Below are 27471 nucleotides of genomic sequence, written 5' to 3' on the forward strand. Positions count from 1 at the left end.
GCAATGCACTCTATGTGGGCCTGCCCTTGAAGACTCTCCAGAAGCTACAGTTGGTACAGAATACTGACTGGACAGAGTTGCAGAGACCATATCACTACAACCTTGTTCTATCTACACTGGTTTCCAGTTTGATTATGATCCCCATTCAAGGTGCTGGTATAAGCATTCAAGCCATGTACTGCTTACTGCTAGCATACCTTAAGGACTGCTTCTGCCTTATGAACTTATCCATCCACTCTGGTCATCTTTGGGTGCTCCTGCCATCTGAGGCTAGACAGGTGGCAACCTGAGAAAGGGCCTTTTTGGCTATACAGCAAAAACTTTGGAACTTGCTCCTCAGTAAGATTCATCTGTCTCCCACCAGTGTTTTGATTGGCATACTCCCAGCAACTGTTATTTGTTCTGACAGTGTTATGTGTGGATGTGAGTTTATATGTTTTTATTGAATTAATTTATCTAATCTTTATTTTAAAGGTTTTAATGTCTTGATGTCCACCACCTTTGCCTTATTTGTGTGAAAAGGCAGATAGAAATGTTTTAAATACATTTTTAAAAATAAAAACAGTTTACTACAGTGCTTGTCATGTATTATTTTCTGTGTACTTCATTGTTTTCAATTTTTTAATCCATTTGTTGCATAATTTAACATTATTTATCTATTACATTATTTTTCTAATCTTGTCATCAAATCGTTGCATTGTTTGAAACTGGCTATAAGTTAAGAAAGAAATAATTTGAGGCACAGCTCAACTGTGCTACCTTCTTTGATTGAATGTTTTAAATAACAATAAATATAATTCCCTTTTTTCTGATGTAGAGTATCATAATATACCAATCTATATAATACACCAATCCACACTCATCAAGAAGTCTTCCAAATCAAAGGGAAGATAGCAGTCATAATGTTTCAAATTTTTTTAAAGTGGGCACTTCAACTTCTTTATAGGGATAGAATATCGTGGCTCTGGAAAGCAATCTTTCTCTTCCATTACCACTCTTAATTAGCACTGTGCAAAAAAACCCCCAGAGTTTTTCAGATTTGAGGATATTGAAAAACAGTTTGCTTACCTATAACTGATGATCTTTGAGTGGTCTTCTGTGCATTCACACCTGTGGTATCTATGATGCCTGCGCCAGTTCTGATTAGTGTTATGTAGCTGCACTATATTTTTGTGTCCCTGCCTCTGAACATGCCCAGGGACTCCACCCAGGGTCAGAAATGGTTTGCATTTTGACTTATGCTCCTTAGATGACTTGTGCATCTTATCTTTTTTTCACTTTGTCAGAGAAGCTGAGGAGGATTTTGGAGTCGAACTTGGCTTCAATTTCAGAGCTGAAGCTTCAGAATCAATTGCCAATGCACCCTTTGAGAATTTTGACAGAGAAATCAGCAATACTGAGGCCAATGAGGTGGCACTCTCTGCAGCAGAACCACAGTCCATTTTGGGAGGTGTGAGCACCGAAGCCAGTAGAGCAGTTTGGAGACGAGCAGTGTAGTTTTTGCCCATTTGCTTGCTGAATTTACGGCAATGAACGTAAAAGTCGGTGTGTTTGATTTGTTCAGGCAAAGGAGGCACAAGGAATATCCATCCAAAGGGGTGCATTTGCTGCCGCTCTGAGAACAAGAAAATGTTGAAGGGGGGGGTCAGGGCCTCCAAGGAGGCAAAAGAGTATCTCTCTCCCTCTTTCTTTTTTTGAAGAAACAATTCAAAGAAGACGATGAAGAAGCGGAACAATGAAGAAATAGTAGAAGAAAAATGAAGAAAATAAGTTCACCGACCGGAGAGCCAAGGATCTGAGTCCTGTTTGTGTGGTGGTTAGAAAAGAACTGGCAGGATCTTCCTGCCCCACCTCCCAAGCATGTGTGATGAAGTCCCTGGGCATGCTCAGAGGCAGGAACACAAAAATCCCTCTAGTGGAGCTACATAACACTGATTGGAACCGGTGCAGACACCATAGATCCCATAAGTGTGATGCACAGAGACCACGAAAAAGATCCCCCAAAATATCGGTATTTCCTGATATTCCTGAATGCCATCACTGGTATAGTATTCAGCTTCAGGAAATATTTGGGAAACCTGAATTTTTTTGGCTCCATTATACCCTATAGGGACCATTATAGTTCTGATAGGATATAATGGCGAATGTATCTAGGGGTATTTGGGGCTCTGTGGGAGCTGTTTTTTGAGGTAGTTGCACCACAATTTGAAGCTGATGCCTCTCCTCAGACCCCTCCCCCAAGTTTTAAAAAGACTAGACCAGAGGTCCAATTCTACGGGCCTTAAAAGAAAGTGACCCATTGCTTTCTATGGGGGGAGGAATTCACTCACTGAGTTGCACCACTGCTCAGCGAGTGAACTCAGAAGATATTTAAAGAGATTGCTGTCTCTTTAAACACCTTCTCCAAGCTGTTCCTTAAAGGCTTTTATTCAGGCTCAGCTATATATCAGTAGCTGAATCAGATTCAATAATCTGATTCAATAATCTGTATTCGGCTTTAAAAAAAAAAAACCCAAATACCAGTAAAGTATCTTTTCAGGGTTATTTTTCAGCTCAAATAAACCAAATGCACACTCCTACATTTAATCTCCTTCCCATCCAATGTCTCCAAAGGCAAAACAAAAAACAGAAAGAGCCAAAGAGGTTAGGATTCTTCTCTGGTTCAAAACCCTGTGCTTTCCCTCCTTCTTAAAAGATCCTTTAAAGTATGTCTGGGTTCCAAGTTTTGCAAATACATATTCCATAGAATAATTGCATCCCAGCTGACAGAAAGAAATGTATTCATGTATTATGATGTTATCCTCCTATTTTGATCAATCTGCGATAGATTAATGACAATGTTCATTACATTGCTGCATGTGGCCTCAATCAAACTTAGAATGCTTTATTTATTCAGTCAATTCCATTTTCAGTATGTGCATTCCAGCATCAATCTTGAATTAAGAGCAGGGCTGAAGTGAAGCTGGGGCACAGCGGATTTCTTGTCTCCTTAATAGTAGTACTAATGACACAGTCTCTTGCAAGAAAATTCTCATTCACAATTGAACTGGGAATTCAATTCGTTACACATGTAAATCTGGAAAGAAAATATACTATATTCTGTCCTACTAAAACTCTGCTAGTGGAAGGAGATCTTACCCCTCTCCAGTAGCCTTCAAGTCCTATCTTCTCCCTCCCCAGTAGTCTTCAAGACCTCCACCTGATACTGCCAGGGGAAATGTGACCATCATTAGCAAAAAGTGATGGGGCTGAAGTTTGGAGCAGAATCAGAGAAGACTGTCAGCAAATTATAAAATAATGTTAGGGTCTTAAAATATAATTTTCAAGCATAATATTTTAATAGTTAATTTGTTAAGAATACTGCCTTCTTGTTACTGCTGAAAATCATATGACCACGTGGAGGTTTTATGAACATTACCTTTTAGTTGCTCAGAACATAACAACAAAACCAGAGGATAGCTCTTCAGAATTCAAAGTGCTGTGCTTTAAAACCCCTAGTATTTTAATATTTTTGCTGCTATTAATATCTCTCACTTCTATAAAAGTAATTCTTCAGTTTCAGAGTTCTTCCTGACTACTGGTCTAAAAACATTCTGTTGCACTAGAAAAATGCCATCTATTCTTCATGTACTGAAATCTGTTTTATAATATTATAATAGATTATGAAGCCTCAAACCTGTTGTGTAATGGTGTCCCATGGACCCTGCCAGAGACGCTCCCTGTAGCATTCATGAACCCTGTTCCATATTTCATCCAGAGTTAAAGGCCTTCCGTCTGAAAATAAAATCCACACACTCTACTGTAAAATTAATTCTAAAATATATCTCCACATATAAACATGCAATATATGGCTGAATCTAAAAGCAAACCCAGGAATGAATAGGAAGAATTACAGTAACTATTATTTAGAGGGGCAATAATTATATATTTTGTGGGAAGAGTACAGAAAATATAGTTTGTATGCCAATGTTATTTTGCTGTAAGCCTTTGCAGGATTCTCACATACTGCTGTATTAGTTCCTCATGTTCCAGATACTAGCTACACTACTGTGTAGTTCTGAGTATTTTTTTTTTAAACATGAGAATATTTCAATACTTTTTCAATAAGTATTGTCATCTTGGCATTTATTAGATGTCAGGAGGCTATTATCCCATGATAAATAGTTTTATTTCACTGACATTTTCATGTCCGTGAAATAAACAAGATTTATTCATCCAATTAACATTTGAATGTCATGTTTAGATACAACTTGAAATCTGTTACAATCAGATTCAGTTTTATCTTACTTTGTGAACTTATTCAAAATGGATGATAAAATTCTGTTTACTATTCTCCAGTATTAACTTTAAATGTGGGAAACTATAAACACAGAGAAGCCAAAACAACAGCCAATAACTAATCACAGGAAAATATCAATGTATTATATATAACGTCTAAGGGACAGTACAAATATTTACAAGTTCACTGGGATAGGCCATGAAATAATAGCAAATACAAATAAAGGGAAAGATGAATCTTAGCTTTGGAATTTCATTCCATCATATCTATCAGACTGTCTTACATACATTATACAAGAACCTTTTACTACAATTGTAATAATCCAAAATCATTTACAAAAACTCATTACGTCAAAGTCCAGCAGTCTAGATTTCAGATAAATTTCACAATTATACTGAATATCAAGATGCAGTCCTTTCACATGTTCCAAATAAGCAGGTATTCTTATCCGCTTCAATACCAAAGAGAAAAGATGCCTATTCAAAGGCTCCAATGAAAGTGCTTGTGCCATTCCATGACTCTATCAGCCTGTTCCAGAATCTTTTATGGTCTTATCTTGTTGATTTCACATGGACTCAAGTTAAAGCCTTTGACAGTAATGTCAACTAAGTCACCATTTCCAAGACAGTGCCAAGGTGCTTGAGACTTTGCTGCCCTTGTTGGAATGAAATGGACCTATGACTGAGCCTCTTTGATAAAGCCTTGGTGACTTAGAGGACATTACCATCAGAGGCAGTAATTGTAGTTATAATTGTAATTATTTTTCATGTTTTTTCCCAGGCTTTTACTCTTCCATGATTCTCTCTTGGTTGTATAACATCCAGGTAGAGCCTGAAGATCTCCTGGGATCACAACTGAATGCCAAACAGATCTCCTCCCCGCCCCCCCCCCCCCGGAGAAAATAACTGCTTTGGAGGGTTGACTGTATGCCATGGCATTATGTTCAGCTGAGGGCTCTCCCTTTACTAACAGAACCAACCTTGGTTGCCTAGCAACAGCCTCTGATTATCAGCTTCCCCAGTGGCCCAATCCTCATCTGTCCTGGGAAGAGGGAGGGGAGGAAGTGACAGGAAAGAGGTGGCCAAAATCAATTAAAATAAACTGTGATCACAAAGCACTAATAAAGTACAATAGAATTTACTGGTAAACAGGGCTTATTTTGTAGCAGGAATTCCTTTGCATATTAGGCAACACACCCCTGATTTAGCCAGTCCTCCTGGAGCTCACAGTAGGCCCTGTACTAAGAGCCCTCTAAGCTCTTGGAGGATTGGCTACATATCAGGGGTGTGCAGCCTAATATGCAAAAGAGTTCCTGCTAAAAAAAGAGCCCTCCTGGTAAATAACAAACAAAGCAGTCCTCTTGAATAATCTCATAAATGTAACAGAGTTTCAATAATAAAGTCCATACAAAGTTTCAACACCATAAAGACAATGCATCTATATGAGGAATCCACCAAATAAATACACATATTCCAGATATAAGCCATGTTTTGGAATAAGAGTTTTTCTTCCTCAGAGGTGATTCCATTTGAGCTTCCACACTTCAAAATTCACATAAGGTAATAGTATGTCAGCTGAAATTCCACTTCGTCCCAATGCAATGAAAACTTCCTGATGAGGCTTCAGTTCACAATACACAGGCAACAGCTCAACAACATCCACTGATGCAATTTACTTCTAGGAAAGAGGTGGCTGTCATGGCCTCTGAGGAAACACTATGTGAGGTCACAATAGAGCGGCAGCCCTTTCTAAGGCTGGTTGATGGAGAGGACACCGGGAAACGTCAAAGATGTGTCTGTCTCTGAGGTAAGACTGTTTTGATGGTTTGTTCAGTGTTCCCAGGTCTCCAGTAGACTGAGACACAATCTTTTAGTCTCTAACAAATTTATTGTGGGGGAACTCAGCAGTTTAATCCAGAAGACACCATTCACAATTGTGTGTTTTTCTAATTAAATTGGCATTTTTGTACCCAGGTTCAAAAAAGTAAAGTGCAGATCAAGCTCTCAGGCTTTGGGGATACAGAAAATGATACATTTCATGAAGAAATGAATAAAGTTGTTTTTTAAAGAGTGCTTAATATTCATAATGGAGTATAACAAGATATTACGATTGATTGTCAAGGTACATTTTGAAGAGATGCTCAAGTACATTAGTGACACTGTAAATGTTTGTACTTTGTTTAAAAGTGAGTCTCATTGATTTAAAGTGAATTTACTACCAAATAAGTAGGATTAGTAACTCTGGATAATGGAATTACTATTATTCTCTAGAAATTCAATAGAAGTAAGCATGTTTTTTTTTTAATAAAAAGTAAGCTAAGACAGGCTAGTATCACATTTCTAATTTATCTGTTGTCAGCACCTTCTTTGACACACTTCACCAGAAATTACGCACAGTGCACACAAATGCATTAAAAAGACAGGTTGCTTACCTGTAACTGTAGATCTTCAAGTGGTTATCTATGCATTCACACTCATGGGATAGAGCGCCTGTGCCGATCCCTGAATTGGTACCTAAAAAGCCTGGGATTTTTTCGCACTCGCCGCCAACAGGCATGCGCAGACGTCCCAGTGTGTATGCTTGCTGGCGCCAGCGCGAGGATCCCACCAGTTCCTTCCTGACCGTTGGAAGCCCCTACTGGAGGGAGACCGTCAGCAGTGGGGAAGGAAGGTGGATAGTGTGAATGCACAGATGACCACTCGAAGATCTACAGTTACAGGTAAGCAACCTGTCTATCTTCTTCGTGGTCTCTGTGCTTCACACTCATGGGAGATTAGCAAGCAAGACATACCTGGAGGCGGGAAGACGGTCAACCGGAAGAAACAGCTTGCAGCACCGCAGCCCCCAGATGAGTCCTCTATTGAGCATGAACGTCCATCGCGTAGTGCTTCATAAAGGCATGCGGAGAGGACCAGGTGGCAGCCTTGCAAACATCCGTCAGGGAAACGCCTTTCAGGAACGCCATCGACGTCGCCATCGCTCTTGTAGGGTGTCCACGAATAGGCCCAGGTAACAGCTTCTTAGCCAACAAATAACACAGTTTAATAGTCTCAGTGAGCCATATTGAAAGCCAGTGAGACGAGATTCTGGAACCTAACTTAGGAGCAGCATAAGAAACAAAAAGCTGCTGGTCCTTACGAAAACTCTTGGAGTGACTTAAATAAAACAATAAAGCACGCTTCACATCTAGAGCATGCAATCTACATTCCTCATCCGAGGAAGGTGTAGGATGAAAAGTTGGCAACCAAACTTCTAAGTTGAGGTGAAACTGATAAACCACCTTGGGGAGAAAAGAAATATCAGGAGCTAATGACACCCCAGCTTCCTGGAAAACTAGATATGGGTAGTCGCAACGCATAGCAGTGAGCTCCCCTGCACGGCGTGCGGATGTAATGGCTACCAAAAAAGCAGTCTTCCAAGATAGAAGCTGTAGCAAACATGTGGCCATCGGCTCAAAAAGACGTCGAGTCAGCCTGTCCAACATTAAAGTCAAATCCCACAACTGTGGGGGTGATCTCAATGGAGGATGAAGCCTAAGCAAACCCTTCAAAAACCTCTTAGAATGAGGGTGTGCAAAAACAGAGTGCCCCTCAACTGGTTCATGGAACGCAGAAATTGCTGCCAAATAAACCTTGATGGAAGAAAAAACAAGGCCAGCGTCCACCAGAGATAACAAAAAACTCAAAAATTACCGACAATCCCACTCTTTGGAGGGAAACTGAAAGATCAACTAAGAACTGCGGAAACCTCCGCCACTTCCTATCATAGGAAGCGCAGGTAGAAAGTTTCCTGCTGTTCAAGAAAACATGTTGGACTCTGCTAGAGAACCCACAGGGTTCTAGAATGTTGAGACGGCCTGGACATGTGCGATGCCTCGGAGTGCTGGTCTCAGTCTGCGAACTCGCAAGGAGGGTACCATTGGTACGGTGGGTAAGGATAAGAGCAAGGAGGCCATTGGCGCTGCTCTCATGGTGAAAGCGGTGGGAAGCGACGAGCTACTGTAGTCGGTTCCAGCTCTCTCCGGCCTCTCACCTGATCCATCGGTGCCGAAAGCTCCATCGGTGCTGACACCTCCACCTCCGAGACCGAGTCGCTCTCACTGTGACGCCTGTACCCTGAAGAGTGGGAGCGCTGAGTCAGGTCAATCTCATGCTCCGATGCCAATAGGCGCAGCTGCGAAGCATTGCCTCTTGACACCGAAGGGCTATGACACAGGGACGCCAAGATCTTCTTCGGTGGAGCTGTCGATGTCAAAGCGTCATGCGAAGGTGAAGGGGTGCGGGATGGTCTCTTCTTCCGCTTCTCCTTCAATTTCCCCTTCTTCAGCGGGGATGATCGGGTCCCCAAATCATTCCGACGCCTCTTAGCCGGGGTGTCCACTTACCCTTTAGAAGGCCGTTTCATGGAACACCCGCACTCGACCGGCATCTCGGTCCTGATCGGTGAAGTCTCAGCCGATGTGAGCGTCGGGGCCGCGGCCTCACCCATCGGTAACAATGGGCCCGATGCCATTCTTTGAGGATGAAGTGCCAACTCGACCAAAGCCGCCGAAAGCCTCGCAGCTCTGTTCTTATGAGTTTGTTTCGAGAAACTCAGACAGTGAGCACAAGAATCAATGCGATGTCCCTCGCCCAGACAGAGGAGACAGAGGGAATGGCCGTCGGGGTGTGTGTGTGTGCTATCTTCTTCCCACAAGAGCGGCACCTTTTTAAAAAAAACCAACGTCTTTCCATAGATGCCCAGGAAAAAACCCCACCCAGGAAAGCCTCTGAGGGGGGAAAATCGAGTCCCGAAGGGCAAGTCCAACAAACTTTTTTTTTAAACAACACTAACTATCTAACAACTAACTAACTAACTAACTACACTAAGAAAATAACAAACAAGCTATATACAGCAGGCAAAAAAGCAATCCAAGATTACTTTACCGACCGGGGACACGAAAGGAGACCCTCTCAGCACAGCGGTCAGAAAGGAACTGGCGGGATTCTTGCGCTGGCGCCAGCGAGCATGCACACTGGGATGCCTGCGCATGCCTGCTGGCGCCGAGCGCGAAAAAATCCAAGGCTTTTTAGTTACCAATTCGGGGATCGGCGCAGGCACTCTATCCCATGAGTGTGAAGCACAGAGACCACGAAGAAGATCCATAGCTGATGCAAAGTGAATCATCAACAAAGACCAGGATAGGTAAGGAAAGAGAAATACCACCAAAGGAAAATTGTTTCCTCTTATATCATTTACACTAATATTTCCAACCCCCTGAAACCATATTTTTAGATCATGTTTGTACAAATGAGTATCAAGGTTAGCATGCCTCCATCTACATAGTCTTCATATTGTGAAAAATCTAAAAAATAGTTTTTACCATTTATATTAGCATCACAATCCTAAAACTGGCTAAGACAGCAAGAAAGTGCTTAGAGTGAACACACCAAACATGATATTGACCCAATGTCACAAACTATTATTTTATTCCAAACATTCAGGCAGATATGCCAACATACATATTTAGGACTGGAGTGTAACTAAATCATTATTAGTATATTATTAGTAGTATAAACAACTGAGGTACCTGATAGAAATTATATTAGGAGTTTGGTTTGCTGCTCATTCATGTTTACACAACATATTCAGAAGGTCACCACTGTATATGAGTAGGGTCAATCATATGAGCTTCTGCCATCTGATCAAACCCCAGACAGGTGACAACGCCACAGTATGATCTACAAGACAAGCCCCACCCACAGAACTGCTGGCCTTTAAATGTGTAACGGCAGCTCAAGAAAAATCTTCAGTGGTTCCCACATTGCTGTTGTAAGGTCTAAGGGTATCTGAATGAAGCCTACTGAACAAAATATGTCTGTCTCTTCAGGTCATCCACTATGGAGAAAATGCTAAAAAGATCCAAAAGAAGCCCCAAGTTGCTGCAAAAAATTCTCCAAAAGTAATTATTTTTTATTGTGAAAGACTCCCAAGAAGCATGTTAAAATGTATAATTATACTTATAGGAACAATTAAAATTCTGTACTGCAAGGGGAGCTGTTGGCACACAATACAAAGACTATGCATTAGATCATCCATCAGCTTCTGTATATCCACTTCCAACTATAAGGAGTCATGTTTCAACACCTCCGATTCCCTGATGCTGACAAGCTAAACAACTTGTTTTGTCTCTGGGAGCTCTTCTCTGGTGATTAACTGCTTATAGTGAATACTAATTATATGAAAATACAGTACTGTAAAAAAAAAAGAAAGAAAGAAAGAACTGCCCTATTTCCTCTGTCTGCAGTAACATCATTCCACCCCCCCCCCCCCTTCATGTAAATGGCATACTGTTCCAGGTAATACAAAGATGACATTTTTCTGCACCACAAATAAATTAATTTTCCTCTTACTATATCTTTGGAAAGTGCTAATGTGACCTGAGTAGATGCAGTTTCTTTATTCTCCTGTCTGCAAGTAAGTTAAACAACAGTGTACGACTACTTGGTTAAATTTTGCAATAACCACTAGCATATAATTGCAGTGTGGTGTGTGTGAATTAGGGAACTATTACTGGCAATGGAGCCTGAGATGTCCCCAATTCCCTACATCCTAACTTGAAAATATACCCTAAATTGTCATTTGTGAGAAAATGAACTTCAGATTCAAATCCCTTTTACCAGAGGAGACTAAGAATTTTCTATTTTCTTTCTCCATCCAAAGAGCTGGTTAAAACGCTAACATGGCAAAATTAGAAGCCATGAACAATATAAAGGCAGAGAGTGATTAAATCTACCAAACACATTCAAAGCAGCTTAAGCTACTTTTTAATTAAAAAGAAAAAGATACCACTAGCAACATTCAGATGTGCTAAGCTAGATAAAGCTAATGGATCATTTCAAACACAAAAGCTACTGATGCTGCTATACAGTAGGCTAAGTTTAGAAATGACCTCAGGATTCCAACTCCCTCTCCAGCCCCAGGTGTAGACGCAGAGCAAAGTACAGGCAGTGCATTCCAGTATGATCACTCTATTCCTGCTGATGAAATCAGAGTTGTGGCCACTGGCCTCAGAAGAAGCAGAATGTTTCAGTTTTCCAACAGCGTAATAAAGGGCCACAACCAAGATATAAAAAGGAACACAGATAAAATGAGTGGTCACATGAAGAGTTTAAAAAATCTTCCTGCAATGATTAGAAACATGGCCATGCAAAGCTGCTTTCTACATTTAATAATTACCAATCACAGTGCATTATTAGTTCAAATTAAAATTCTAATAAAGTCCATATTCAGCATTCTTTACCATATCCAAGGCCTAGGTATTTTGTTCATCTTAATCTTAAAGCTACTTCTAGCTTTAAGATTTTTTTTTATCATTTAAAGAAAAATGGCTAGCAGGTTTAGTCAACTACAGGCTTTCTGCCAGGAGTCTAAAGATCAAACTTCTTCAAGCTGAGATGATATCATCTGCCCCAGGATACAGGTACTCATATAATCTGAAATATAGGAGAAATGAATCACAAACCACCACCAACCCAACATATTTCATCTTTTTTATATCCCTGCTATTTTGTGACTCAAATTCTCTTACATTTGTGTACATTTTTTCTTTTAAATATTTATTTCATCTAGGAGATATCTTACCTAAAAAACATGCTCGAAAATATAACACAGGAGCTTGGTAGCTGCAGGAGTATAGAACATGATACTCATAGCGAATCACCTCTGATGCCACATGGATTCCAGCAACCTGAGAGTCATCCAGTGCTTCCTGAAACAACAAATACCAATGCTTATAAAGTGTGCGTAAGCTATAACATTGTATGGACCATTTTAGTGATTATACAGCAACTGCCTTGATTAATAATGCCAGGAAGAAGGGGGAAGACAGACATACTATACAAAGAGAGTTCACAGTGCTGGTCACAGCTGTGAAAAGAAACCAGGTTCTCCCACCTTTTCAACTAACACAATGAAGTTCCATATCCAAATTTCAAACACCAGCTTAGATATGTCTTATATCCTCCCCCATGATTTTAGACAGTCTGTCTGCATTTTTAATTTACATTTTTAAAATATTGCATAGATGCTGATCTGTTCAGTTTTTGCCATTAACATCTTTTAAACTATATAACTCCTCCAGAATTTTGCAGAGAGAATCCTAGTGACACTGACACCAGAAGCACCAGCAAATCAACACCATGTACAACCAGATTCTGCTGCAACCTGCAGAACCTTTTCTCCCTAAGAATTCAGTTAAAAAGAGGAAAGTTATGTTGTGTGCAGCGAGGACATGTCCAAATCAGTTGATTGCTCTACCTGTGGAAGAAGGAGGAGAAGGAGGAGAACAACAACAAGATGATGATATTACATTTATATCCCACCCTTCACTCTGAAGCTCAAGAAGCTCAGAGCAACTCACAATCTCCTTTACCTTCCTTCCTCACAACAAGCACCCTATAAGGTAGATGGGGATGAGAGAGCTCTTACAGAAGCAGCCCTTTCAAGGACAACTCTGCTGGAGCTATGGCTGACTCAGGCCATTCCAGCAGCTGCAAGTGGAGGAGTGGGCACTGGGGAATCAAACCCAGTTATTCTAGGTAAGAGTCCATGCACTTAACCACTACAGCACTTAACCACTACAAACCACAGCCGGCCCGCCCACTAGGCAAACTAGCATTTGCCTAGGAAGCCCCCTCCCTCTCAATTTTTACTGCCTGGGAACTGGCGGTGAAGTGCTGGCTCCCAAGGCTCCTTCAAGGCCACCCCTGCCCCGCCAATCAGCTGATCAGCAGAAAAAGCCGCACCAAGGCCAGCAGCTCCTATGCCGACCTTCCGGCGCTCTCTGCAAACTGCTGAAAAAGCAAACTGCTGAAAAAGCGGCAATCGCTGAAAGTGCTCAGAGCGCAGCAAGGCCGGATTAGCTGATTGGTGGTGGAGGCGGCTTCACCACCAGTTTCCCAGGAAATAAAATTGGGAGGGGGGGAGGGGAGGTGCTGTAGAGCGGGACGGGGGCAGTGAGGCTCCCTTGGGCTGCGGCTACAGAAAGCGGCTCACAAGGTTTATGGACAATGCTTAACTATAAGAGTGAAGGGTACTCTCCTGGATAGTCCAGGCTAATCCAATCTTGTGAGATCTTAGAAGCTAAGCAGGGTTAGCACTGAAAAGGCCTTGGATGGGAAGCCACCTGTCTGGGGTCACTATGCAGAGGCAGGCAATGGCAAACCACATCTGAACATCCCTTGCCTTGAAAACTCTTATGTGGTTGCCATAAATCAATTGTGACTTGATAACATTTTCTACCACTATAAGAGGGGGGAAATAATGTATCAATTAAAACATAAGAACATAAGAGAAGCTAAGTTGGATCAGGCCAATGGCCCATCTAGTCCAACACTCTGTGTCACACAGTATATATATATATATATATATATATATATATATATATATATCTCCAGTTTGGTGTAGTGGTTAAGTGTGCGGACTCTTATCTGGGAGAACCGTGTTTGATTCCCCACTCCTCCACTTGCACCTGCTGGAATGGCCTTGGGTCAGCCATAGCTCTGGCAGAGGTTGTCCTTGAAAGGGCAGCTGCTGTGAGAGCCCTCTCCAGCCCCACCCACCTCACAGGGTGTCTGTTGTGGGGGAGGAAGGTAAAGGAGATTGTGAGCCGCTCTGAGACTCTTCGGTGTGGAGGGTGGGATATAAATCCAATATCTTCTTCTTCTTTATCCGTTTTAACCTGAATGCTCAGCAATTTCATTGAATGTCCACAAGTTCTTGTATTGTGAGAAAGGGAGAAAAGTACTTCTTTCTCTACTTTCTCCATTCCATGCATAATCTTGTAAACCTCTATCATGTCACCCTGCAGTCGACGTTTCTCCAAGCTAAAGAGCCCCAAGCGTTTTAACCTTTCTTCATCGGGAAAGCGTTTCAAACCTTTAATCATTCTAGTTGCCCTTTTCTGGACTTTTTCCAATGCTATAATATTCTTTTTGAGGTGCGGTGACCAGAATTGTACACAGAATTCCAAATGAGACCACACCATCGATTTATACAGGCTGATTTGTGTTCAGTTCCCTTCCTAATAATTCCCAGCATGGCGTTGGCCTTTTTTATTGCAATCGCACACTGTCTTGACATTTTCAGTGAGTTATCTACCACGACCCCAAGATCTCTTTCTTGGTCAGTCTCTGCCAGTTCACAACTCATCAATTTGTATTTGTAGCTGAGATTCTTGGCCCCAGTGTGCATTACTTTGCACTTGGCCACATTGAATCTCATCTGCCATGTTAACGCCCACTCACCCAGCCTCGACAGATCCCTTTGGAGTGCCTCACAATCCTCTCTGGTTCTCACCACCCTGAACAATTTAGTGTCATCTGCAAACTTGGCCACTTCACTGCTTACTCCCAACTCCAAGTCATTAATGAACAAGTTAAAGAGCATGGGACTCAGTACTGAGCCCTGCGGAACCCCACTGCTTACCGTCCTCCACTGCAAAGACTCTCAGCTTCCTACTAATTAGCCAGTTTTCTTTTAAACAGTTTTATTAATAGCATATGGTAACAATATCCATTTATATCATCTCTATCCCTAACCCATATGATATTTTCTAATCCCCCCTCCCTCCGTTTCTAGACTCCCGCCGAAGTTATTATTTTCTTTTTCCCTGGTCTTTTTCTCAGTTCCCCTTCTTTTTTCTTTATTTCATTTTGAATGTCCAACATCTGTTTTTCTTTTGCCCTCTTATCTTTATTATTCAATGTAATCAATCAATATTCCTCTCATTACTGCTTTGTAAGTATCCCAAACCGTCTGGAAATCTATATCATTAGTATCATTTATTTCGAAAAAAGCTATGGTTTCCTTTTCTAGAAATGTCAGTCTCTTTATCTTGTAGCAAATCCTCATTTATTCTCCATCTTCTTGTTTTCTTTTGCAATTTTGTAGCCCAAAATATTGGATTATGATCTGCACATATCTTTGGAAGAATCTCTACTTTTCTAGTTATGAGGCCCAAATTTTTAGAGCCCCATAACATATCAATTCTAGAAAAAGTATTATGTCTTGCTGAAAAAAAGGTATAGTCTCTTACTTCAGGGTTAAATTTTCTCCAAATATCCTCCAAGATTTCTTGTTTAACCAACTCAAAAAAAGATTTTGGTAATTTCCCTTCTTTGTTATTGCCCTTTTGGCTAGACCTATCTATATTGTTTTGTATTGTACCATTAAAATCACCCATCATCAAGATCTGTTCATAGGACACTTCATCCAACTGTCGATTGATGTCTTTAAAAAAATATCTTTTGCACCATTTGGTGCGTATAGTCCTAATAACAACTTTTTCTTTGCATCAATCATTACTTCCACTGCTACATATCTTCCATCTTTGTCTTTAAATATCAATTTTGGCTCTAATTGTTCCTTAATATAAAAAAACCACACCCCTTTTCATTTGTTCCGCCAATGAAAAAAATTCCAACCCCAATTGTTTATTCCATAAAAATTTGTAATCCTTTTGTTGTATATAAACTTCCTGTAAATAAATTATATTACATTTTTGTTTTTTAATCCAATGAAATGTTGCTTTTCGTTTTTGTGGTGAATTTAGTCCATTTTTATTCCAAGATAGTAATTTGTAATCCATTATGGTGCAAAGTCTTTATTTTCTTCAAAAAAGCTACACATCTCCTGTTCATTCCTTATTGTAATCCTTCTTCCACGTAGCTCAAAACCCAAACCTTCAGGTATTATCCATCTGTATCTCGTTCCCTCAGCACGTAACTTCTCTGTCAGTCTCTTGTATTGCTTCCTGTCATTTATCACTTGTCTTGGCAGCTCTTTCATTAATTTGACTCTGCTCCCTTCCACTGTCAGAGCCTTTTGAAAGTTTTTATTCAGAATTTTCCCTGCCATGTCTTTTGTCCTTAATTTTATAACTATATCTCTTCGTAGGCCTTTGTCTTTTGCATATGATGAATTAACTCTGTACATACTGTCAAACATGTTTCTGGACCTTTCAGGATCTTCCTCGAAAAAGTCAGCAATTATTTTCACCATATATTCCATTAAATCAGTTTCCTCCCCTTCAGGTACTCCTCTCAGACGCACTTGAGTTTCCATTAAGCTGCAGTCATGTACTGTTACCTTCTCTTGTAGCTTTAATAAGGTGGAAGCATGTACATTAACTTTCTCTTCAACATCCTTGACTCTGTTTGTCACTACAACCACCTCATTTTTTAAATCTTCAATTTCTTTTTTAAGATCTCCAGTGTCCTTCTTAAGTTCTTTTTCACAAGCTGTTAATATCTTTTCCACACCCTTCATAATCCTAGCCTCCATAGCATCAAATTGACTTTGCATTTTGTCCAAAGAGTGGCTCTTGCACGAGTTTGTCTTTCTTCTGACATAAAAAACCCCCAAAAATTCTAAAATCTCCAATTCTAAAGTCCAACACCGAATCTAATAGCTTAGAACTTGCCCTTTAAAATGAGACTAATTTTGCCATTCTCCGACCTTCCTGAGCTTAAATATTGATTTTTAACAGTTTTTGACAATTTTCTTTTCTTCAAAATGGCGATCGTAATTTCTCTATGGCTAAAATTCCTAATGTAGGCCTTCTTCTTGCTCCTCTCACCTTCTTTGTTAGTCCCGTTTCAGCCTTTACTTCCTGGTTCACTAGGCCCGAATTCACGTTCTCCAATTATCGCGATCTTTGGAGTGCTTGTTATATCGATTGCAAGTGCAGAGCTATGACACCGATGCATACGTCAGCCACCACAGGTATTCAAAACAATTCTTTTCTTTCACAGTTTCTTTCAAAGTCTTTAATTTAACAGAGTCCAAGTTTTAAATTTTCTTTTCCTCACCTCCCCTTCTTTGTAATTCGATCTTTCCCACCTTCCAATGTTATTTAGATAGGCTTAAAAAAGCCTCAGAGCGAGAGATTGTAATCAAGTACCTCTTTACAGCTATGCAGTTTAAACTTCAGTCTTCTCAGTTTTCAGATGTTTATCAGTTCCAAAAGAGAATGAGATCCCGACAGGCTTATGCCAATTAAATGGCGCTATAATCCTCTGTAGATACGGGAAACGCCACCCTTCTTCAGCAGTCCTCAAAGCCTCAAAAAGATCTCCTCCGAGAAATGTAGGCAGAAAGCCGAAAGGAAGCTTTTTACTACCGTGAACAGAGAATTAAGTTTCCCCTTATTCAGGAGACTGCAGACCAGCTGGATTCTCAGACCGGAAGCCCACTAATTAGCCAGTTTTTGATCCATAAGAGGACCTGTCCTGATACTCCATGACTCTCGAGCTTACTAAGGAGCCTTTGATGAAGAACTTCATCAAAAGCTTTCTGGAAATCAAGATAAACAACATCTATTGGGTCCCCTTTGTCCACATGTTTTTCACCCCCTCAAAGAACTGTAACAGGTTAGTGATGCAAGATCTTCCCTTACAGGACCCATGCTGAGTATTCCTCAATAACTTGTGTTCATCAATGTGCCTACTCATTCTGTCCTTGATAATGCTTTCAACCAACTTTCCCGGTATTGAAGTCAGACTGACGGGCCTGTAGTTTCCCGGATCTCCTCTGGAACCCTTTTTAAAGATGGGGGTGACATTTGCTACCTTCCAGTCCTCAGGAACTGAAGCAGATTTCAATGAAAGATTACATATTTTTGGCAGGAGATTCAGAAGCTCAACTTTGAGTTCTTTCAGCACTCTTGGATGTATGCCATCTGGACCTGGTGACTTATTAGTTTTTAATTCATCTATCAGTTGTAGGACCTCCTCTCTTGTCACCTCAATCTGACTCAGGTCTTTCAACACCCCTTCCAAAATTAGTGGTTCTGGAGCGGGCAAACACTTCTCATCTTCCACAGTGAAGACGGAGGCAAAAAATGCATTTAGCTTCTCAGCCATTTCCCTATCCTCCTTCAGTAAACCTTTGACCCCTCGGTCATCCAAGGGCCCCACTGCCTCCCTGGCTGGTTTCCTGCTTCTGATATATTTGAAGAAATTTTTATTGTTGGTCTTTAGGTTTTTTGCAATATGCTCCTCATAGTCGCTTTTTTGTCTGCCTGATCACAGTCTTGCATTTGATTTGCCACAGCCCGTGTTCCTTTTTATTAATCTCACTTGGACTAACTTTCTACCACTCAAAAGAGTCCTTCTTACCTTTTACAGCTTCCATAATTGTTTGTTAACCATGCAGACCTTTTCTTATACCTGTTTGTGCCTTTCCTAACTTGTGGTATATATTTTATTTGAGCTTCTAGGATTGTAGTTTTAAATAGCCTCCAAGCTTCCCCAAGGGTTTTGACTGTATTTACCTTTCCTTTCCGTTTCCTCTTCACATGCCTCCTCATCTCAGAGAATTTACCCCGTTTAAAGTTAGACATGGTTGTGCTAGTCTTTTGGGGCAACTCCCTATTTACACAAATGGTGATATCAATAATGTTAAGGTCACTGCCCCCGAGCGGTGCGATCACTTTTACATCTCTCACCAAGTCTTGGGCATTACTTAGGACCAAATCCAGGATCGCCCCACCCCTCGTAGGTTCAGAGACCATCTACTCCATAGCACAGTCATTGAGAGCCTCTAGAAACTCAATCTCTTTCTCTCGACCTGAACACATATTGACCCAATCAATCTGCAGGTAGTTAAAATCACCTATTATGACACAGTTTTTAAGTTTAGCCGCTATCTTTAAGCCTTCCATCATATTATAATCGTCCTCCATCTTTTGATTTGGTGGGCGATAAACTCCCATAGTTAAATTTCCTTTTGGGCCCTCTATTTCGACCCAAAGCATTTCTAAAAGGGAATCTAATTCTACAACCTCATTATTAATGGACTATATACCCTCTCTGACATACAGAGCCACCCCAACTCCAACCCTTCCCTCCCTATCCTTCCGATATAACTTATATCCAGGAATCACCGTGTCCCACTGATTCTACTCATTCCACCAAGATTCTGAAATTCCCACAATGTCTATGTTTTCTCCCAACACTAAACATTCTAACTCACCAATTTTACTTTGAACACTTCTAGCATTTGTATACAAACATCTCTAATTTCCCAGGCAAGTTAGGCCCACAACCTTCCTCCTGCTGCCTTGAGATTTTGGCAGACAGTCCATACTGTTAGTCACCATCTCAGTGGACAACTCTGATCCATTACCCGGTAGAAAAGTAACAGCTAACCCTTCATCTCTTTGAGATGAGTCCTCCCGAACCAGAGACATTTCATCTCCTGTTGGCTTTCCCCCAAGATTTAGTTTAAAAACATTTCTGCCACCTTTTTGATTTTAAGCACCAGCAGCCTAGTTCCATCCAGGGACAAGTGGAGACCGTCTCTTTTGTACAGCTCCCGCTTGTTCCAGAAAGCATCCTAGTACCTAACAAACTTAAACCCTTCCTCCCTACACCATCGTCTCATCCACACATTGAGACTTCTAATTTGTGCCTGTCTCTTCAGCCCTGCACGTGGAACAGGTAGCACTTCTGAGAAAGCTACCCTGGAGGTCCTGGCCTTAAGTATCCCGCCTAGCAGCCTACATTTTTCCTCCAGGACCTCACAACTGCATTTCCCCACATCGTTGGTGCCAACATGCACCACGACCACTGGCTCCTCCCCAGCACTGTCAATCAGCCTATCTACAACACGTGTAATGTCCGCTACCTTTGCACCAGGCAGGCAAGTCACCATATGGTCAGTACGCGGTTTTGCCACCCGGCTGTCTACTTGCCTACGGATGAAATCACCAACTACCAAGACCCCCCCTCTCTCCCTGTCCAGGGATGGTTCCTTGGTGCGAAAGGATATCCGCTCGCCAACTGAAGAAGAGGTCCCTTCTGAGGGCGCATTCCCCTTGTCCTCAGCACGGTGCCCTGTTCCCTCTCGACCCTCATGCTCCGTGACAGCAACGGAGCTGCCATGTTCAGAGTGGGGCTCATCTAATACGTCCCCAAGAGTCTTCTCCAAGTGCCTAACTTACTGTCTCTGCTTCTCCAGGTCAGTCACCTCGGCCTCAAGGGTATGAACTTGTTTCCTGAGGACCAGGAGCTCCTTGCATCGAGCACACACCCAGGACTTCTGTCCTGTGGGCCGATAGTCATACATGTGACACTCAGTGCAAAACACTGGAAAGCCCCCACCCCCCTGCTGGCATTCTACCTTCATGATAGCTTTTTTAAAATATACAGTCCTCTTTTAAATGTTTGTTTGTTTATGTGGCTCTCCTGAAGGGTCTACTTACCTTATTGGGAACACAAGGAAAATAGGGATCTGGGTTCCTGGTCCTTACACAGCCCCCAGGGTAAGAGCCCTTTAGCTCTCACCCTTCAGCTCACACCTCTGGCAAGGCGCAGTTTAATAATGCAAAGAGGGTGGAGCCTCAGCAACAATCACCTTCAGCCCACTAAAACCAAACAAACAGCAGTTCCCCAGCAACCACAAACTCAAATTTTCAGCAGTCACACAAACTCAGAAATTCTCAGCAACTTCCCCAGCTGTTTAGAAAGTCAAACCTCACCTTTATAGCACCTTATCTGCTCTCTCTCAGAGCTCTCTGAAATGTCAAAAGATGGGGCCAATTCACACAACGAAATACATATAGATTTTAATCCATATGAGCAGTGTTCCCTCTAAGCTGTGGAGTCTTGTGAACTACTGGAATAAAGTTGTGAGCTACTGGCAATAAAATTGTGAGCTACTGCATAAATTACTTTGCTCTGGGGCCATTTTTCCTGAGTTAAGACAAAAATGCGTGAGCCACAAGCTAAATACTTGCGGGCTAGCTCACACTAACCCATCTTAGAGAGAACACTGCAAATGAGGGACATTATAGTAATCCTAGTTTGCAGCTTAATCTATGTGCCCATTTTAAAACCACTTGCTCCCATGTGAACCTATTCGTCAGTTAAGACTTGCATCAGAAGCTGTGATAGATTCACCTTTACAGCTAACAGTTGTTCAGGGAAATCCTTTTCTACAATAGCATCCCAGCTGTTGAACTTCCTTCCAAGTAAAATTAGAAGGCTAGCTTGGCACCAACCCCAAGAAGATTGCTTACCCATGATTACAACTGCATCTAGACAAAAGGAAACCACTATTGATAATTTTATTACACTTGTTTTAATTAAATGTACTATTTTAGATTTAGACCAGGAATCAGCAAAATTTATTATTAAAAAACTGAACGATGGACACTTTCACTTTGCTAATTTACCTTGCTTTTTCTATGCTCCTGCCTTGTAGTTCCTTGAAGTGAGAATGGAAATTTGAGGCACTTTTAAAAGAAGAAAGAGGAGGAGGGGGCTGCCCTTAAAAGGAATTCAAAAGTCCCAGCAGCTCCTGTAGCTAAATTTGTTGCTGGCAGATTTACATAGAGTGCAGAAGGAGCCAGGGACTTCAAAACAGCATTTCAAACAGCATGCAGTGTGGGCTTTCCATCTAGGGTTCCCATCCGGCCACTAGAGGCAGGAGATCCCTCCAGGCCTGACCCACCAGTTGGCTGGCAGGGAGACCTAACCAGCAGCAGGAGAGGCCGACCCCAGTATCTCAGTTTCTACCATAGTTATTGCCCAAATAATAGAATGACCTTGTGCTGTGATGACATCACTTTCAGTGCACACCATAAGTGATGTCTCCATGTTGCTGGTGACAATGCTGAGACACTGGTATAGGCCTCCCCCAATGTCTCCTCCATCCACTGCCAGTTGCCAGAAATACCTGGCAACTCTTATTTCCACTGCCTCAGGGAAAAACTCAAGCACAACAGAGGTTTAAAAAATAGCAAATAAATGTATCAGAAGTTCACCAGGAAAGTGACTCAGAATGAAACACGTCAGAAATGTCTTAAATAACCCAGAGCCATGAAGAAGCCAAAGCACTTCAAAAGGATCATCTGAAAGTAGCATATCTCACATTCAGAACAAGAGATCTATATGAAGCCAATATAAGAAAGTCTATTTGCATAACAGAAAATATGTAACTTAAAATTACTAATTGACAGGATGATTAATAATCCATAAAGAACAAAGTGCCAGACACAAGCTCACATGATAAGTAATAAGTATACATATCGGAGCATTCTGTACTATTGTTTTACTGTACTGCACAAAGCTTCCACCTTGGACTAGCAGTGTTCAGTTCTATCATTTCTGTTTCTCTAAAACATCTCTGAGAAGTCCTTTAGTCCCATAAAATCTTTGCTTGGCACAGGATTTCCAGCTATCCCAGTTTGGTGGGAGACCGCTCATCCTTGCCACATCTTCTGAGGTGACGGGGAAATGCCAGACAAAATGAGATGTGATAGATGGGGCCCAACAAAATGACATCACTTTCAGTACAACCCATAAGGGATGTGATCACACTGGATTTTGCTCTAGCATTTGCCCAGAGCTTTATTGTTCACATGGGAAGTGATGGATGGCATCAGGCCAGGGACAATGGCAATGCAGTAAACACCCACCTCCCCTCAGCAGCTTGCCAGTCCCTTCACATAACAGTTACTCTAGCATCCCATTCTAGTATCCCACTCCTCCAGTATACCTTAACTTAAATATTTCATTTGATTTTTTTTTAAGAGCAATATTTGGTTCTGTACTGAGTTAAATACTACACTGATCTTTAAAAGGGTAAAGATAGTCCCCTGTGCAAGCACCAGTCATTTTTGACTCTGGGGTGACGTTGCTTTCACAACGTTTTCACGGCAGACTTTTTACGGGGTGGTTTGCCATTGCCTTCCCCAGTCATCTACACTTTCCCCCCAGCAAACTGGGTACTCATTTTACCGACCTTGGAAGGATGGAAGGCTGAGTCAACCTGGAGCTAGCTACCTGAATCAGTTTCCGCTGGGATCTAACTCAGGTCGTGAGCAGAGGGCTTTGACTGCAGTATTGCAGCTTTACCACTCTGCGCCATGCTACATTGATTTACTCTATTCATATTCTCAATATAATATAGTGGGTTCTTAGGCATTGAAGAGGCAATGTGGTAGTGATAACAAGCTTTTTATTGAGTACATGCACTAACTGAACTGGCGAACGCAGCCCACTGGGCCAACTATATACAACACGGGGTTCCCACGCTAGTACATTATTGGGTCATTCAAACCAGCAAGGGGCCTGTGAATGGAGCAGGGCAGTTAGGATTTAGATCCCACTGCCCATTGTTCTTAAGTCCCAAAGCTCAGTCCTTCAGGCTACAATGAGCCAGGCAGGAACACCATTTGATAACACATAGATTCCTATACATAAGATCCCCACCCCACCCCCAGTTTGCAAGCCTTAGCAATCATAATCCTGTAGGTAGGCAAGCTTGCGACGCTCTCGTGTCGACCTCTGGAGTGCTGGAGTGGGAGGTGGATTGGTCGCAGCTTTAAAAAGGTAAATCTATGTAATGAGATGAATAGCCAATATCCCTTATTTGAGTATGTCAATATAAAACATTATTCTGATACACTATTATAAAAGAGAAATACACTGGAATATTGTGGATGTATAGCTATACTCAGTGAGAGTGGGTTTAGCTATGTAATGAGATAAAAAAACCAATATCCCTGTTCAGTCCTGGGGAGGTGTTTGTTCCAAGTTTCATAATAATTTGTAATTCAGCAATTTCTCTCTCCATTTGGTTCCTGAAGTTCCTTTGCAGTAAAACAGCTGCTACCTTGAGGTCACCCACTGAATGATTTGGAAAGTGACCTCAAGGTAGCTGTTTTACTGCAAAGGAACTTCAAGAACAGAATGGAGAGAGAAATTGCTGAATTACAAATTATTATGAAACGTGGAACAAACACCTCCCCAGAACTGATCTCATTACATATGCTAAACCCACTCTCTGTGAGTATAGCTATACATCCACAGTATTCCAATGTGGCGCGGTGGGGGGGGGGGGCTGGAGGCTGCTCGGCCGCAGCTGGCGCTTGTTGCTGGCTGGCTGGGCTGGGCGGCGGTGCGCCGGGCCGGGCAGCTGGAGGAGGCGGAGGATGGCAGCTCCGGTGTCGGGCAGCTGCAAGGGCTTGGGGGTCCCCGGTGCCGCTCGCCTCCCGCCTGAGCTGGACTTCTGCTTGGGCGCCCAGCTGGAGCCGGCTCATCCACGAGTTCGGGCGCCATGAGCAGCGCAACTACGATGACCAGCGCGCCCTGGAGATCCACACCGCCAAGGACTTCATCTTCTCCATGCTGGGCATGGTACAGAAGCTGGACCAAAAACTACCCATCGCCAACGAGTACCTGCTGCTTTCCGGTGGGGTCCAAGAAGGTGTGGAAGACCTGGATCTGGACGAGCAGAAGAACTCCTCCCATTGCAGAACTCCATTGCAGAAGAATTCCTCCCAGAGAGCCAGTGCGGCTTCAGAGCTAACAGGAGCACCACCGACATGGTATTTGTTCTCAGGCAGCTCCAAGAGAAATGCAGGGAACAGAACAAGGGTCTATATGTGACTTTTGTCGACCTTACCAAAGCTTTCGATACCATTAGCAGGAAAGGGCTGTGGCAAATCTTGGAACGTTTAGGATGTCCCCCAAGGTTCCTCAGCATGATCATCCAGCTACATGAAGACCAGCGAGGCCAAGTCAGACACTGCAACGACCTCTCGGAGCCCTTCCCAATAGGCACAGGTGTAAAGCAAGGCTGCGTTCTCGCGCCAACTCTCTTTACGATCTTCTTTAGCATGATGCTTCAAAGAGCCGCAGTAGATCTAGATGATGACGATGGTGTCTACATCCGCTATCGCACCGATGGCAGCCTGTTCAACCTGAGGCGACTAAAGGCTCACTCCAAGACAATGGAAAAACTTATCCGAGAGCTACTGTTTGCTGATGATGCTGCACTCGTCTCCCACTCGGTATCAGCTCTGCAGCATATGATGTCCTGCTTTGCAGAGGCTGCCAAGCTATTCGGCCTAGAAGTTAGCCTGAAGAAGACAGAAGTTCTCCACCAGCCTGCACCCCAGGAAGATTATCACCCTCCCTGCATCACTGTGGGTGAATCAGTTCTGAAGACAGTCCAGCAGTTCAGCTACCTGGGGTGCATCATCTCCTCAGATGCCAAAATCAACAAGGAGATTGACAACAGGCTGGCAAAGGCAAACCGTGCATTTGGCCGACTGCACAAAAGAGTGTGGCGCAACAAGCATCTGAAAAAAGGCACAAAGATCAATGTTTACAAAGCGGTTGTGATGACAACCCTCATCTACGGCTCCGAATTGGGGTTTTATACCGTCATCACCTGCGACTCCTCGAGCGCTTTCATCAGCGCTGCCTTCGCACCATCCTCAACATCCACTGGAGTGACTTTGTGACCAACACTGAAGTCCTCAAGAGGGTGGAGGTTACAAGCATCGAGGCACTGCTGTTGAAGACGCAGCTGCGCTGGGCAGGGCATATTTCTAGGATGGAAAACCACCGCCTTCCCAAGATTGCTCTGTATGGCGAACTTTCCACCGGCCATCGAAATAGAGGGGCACCGAAGAACAGGTACAAGGACTCCTTGAAGAAATCCCTTGGCACCTGTCGCATCAACCATCACCAGTGGTCTGACCTAGCCTCAGATCGCAAAGCATGGAGGCACACCATCCACCAGGCTGTCTCTTCCTTTGAGAACGCACGCATAGCTGGTCTTGAGGACAAAAGGAGATTGAGGAAGAATCGCACTGCTACAGCACCAACCCCACTGTGGCCGGATCTGCCTGTCCCGCATTGGTCTTGTCAGCCGCCAGCGAGCCTGCAGCAGACGTGGACTACTGCACCCTTTTTAAATCTTCGTTCGCGAAGTCAAGCCGAGAGATTTAAACACTATTAAAGAACGTACTGTATTCCAATGTATTTCTCTTTTATAATAGTGTATCAGAATAAGGTTTTATATTGACATACTCAAATAAGGGATATTGGCTATTCATCTCATTACATATACCTAACCCATTTTCATTTTATGTATTCTTGTTTTCTAATGGCAGACTAGAATGCGGGTCGGCCGGGGTGAGTAGTCAGCTTCTCCAAAATGGCCTTGTATGTGGCTTCGCACAGTGTCAGTGGCAACAGCGAATTTTCTGCCAGCTCCAGCGTGTCCTCTCCACAGCAGCTGAGTAGTAGATGCTTTTGCTGTTCTTCATCCGTCATTTTATGGTATAAGATGAAGAAGTTCAGCCGCTTTTCCCATCTCTCCCACCGCTCCGGTTGCTTAGGGTTGGACTCCTGGATGAACCCTTGCAGACCGGCCATGTGGGGGACCATCGTGGAGGGTCAGCATGGGGTGCGGAGACTCTGGATGCTCAATCTTCACTCATCTCAGGTCCTGGCTTGGCAATTTTTCTCAGCGATGGCAGTGCAATGCACGGAGCTGGAAGCAGCTGCTGTGAGGCGTGGTGCAGTGCCGGTTGCTGGATCACCTACCAGGATCCCACTTTCGTCGCCATTGTAATATAGTGGGTTCTTAGGCATTGAAGAGGTGGAGTGCTAGTGATAACAAGCTCTTTATTTACAGCATGGTGGTGGCTGCACTAACTGAATTGGCAAACAGGGCCCACTAGGCCAACTATATACAACACTGGATTCCCAAGCTAGCATGTTATTGGGTCACTCAAACCAGCAGGGGGCCTGTGATTGGAGCAGGGCAGTTGAAATTTGGATCCCACTGCACATTGTTCCTAAGTACCCAAGCTCAGTCCTTCAGGCCCCAATGACCCAGGCAGGAACACCATTTGGTAACACATAGATTCCTATACATAACACTCAACATACTAATTCAGTGGCATGAAGAATTTGGTTTCTGTTTGCTTGTATATACAAGCCTCTTCTGTTTAACCTCAAAGACAAAACTAAACCTTCAGATATTTTGACTGCACTATGCTTGACTACAAGAATACAGCAGCAAGATATGTACAAAATAAATACTCTTTATTATGATCATAGACTTATTAACCAATAAAAATTTATATGGAACAAGAAAAAAATGAATCACAACTTTTTTAAAATCATGGCTTGACTTCAGAGTGCTGCTAGAAAATTTACCTTTTAATGCTGATATTTCAGCTATTTGATGGCAGAATAGCCTCAGATAAATTATTTGTTCCTTGGAAAGAATAATTCCATATATCTGGAACAAATTCAAAAGTTCCAATAGTTGTTTTGTAATAGACAGTGAGCTTAATGCTATTTTCAAGGAGAATTCGTTATACCCATCTTTATGCCAATCTT

At 42.4% G+C, this 27471-nt stretch overlaps 1 protein-coding gene across 3 annotated transcripts in view; it reads right to left on the reverse strand.

Annotated features, from left to right (window-relative positions):
• Window positions 1-27471, reverse strand: part of ATG10 (autophagy related 10) — a 237816-nt gene that overhangs the window by 57255 nt on the left and 153090 nt on the right. For 2 of the 3 annotated variants that reach the window (XM_060235743.1, XM_060235745.1), the window contains 2 exons: window positions 11903-12029; window positions 3677-3774 (listed from right to left, as the gene is read on the reverse strand). In XM_060235743.1, coding sequence (XP_060091726.1) covers window positions 3677-3774; window positions 11903-12029 — 225 coding nt within the window. The remainder of the gene's footprint in view (window positions 1-3676; window positions 3775-11902; window positions 12030-27471) is intronic. The other variant, XM_060235744.1, reaches the window with a different exon arrangement.

Source organism: Heteronotia binoei, chromosome 4, assembly GCF_032191835.1.
Source record: "Heteronotia binoei isolate CCM8104 ecotype False Entrance Well chromosome 4, APGP_CSIRO_Hbin_v1, whole genome shotgun sequence".
Taxonomy (NCBI): Eukaryota; Metazoa; Chordata; class Lepidosauria; order Squamata; family Gekkonidae; genus Heteronotia; species Heteronotia binoei.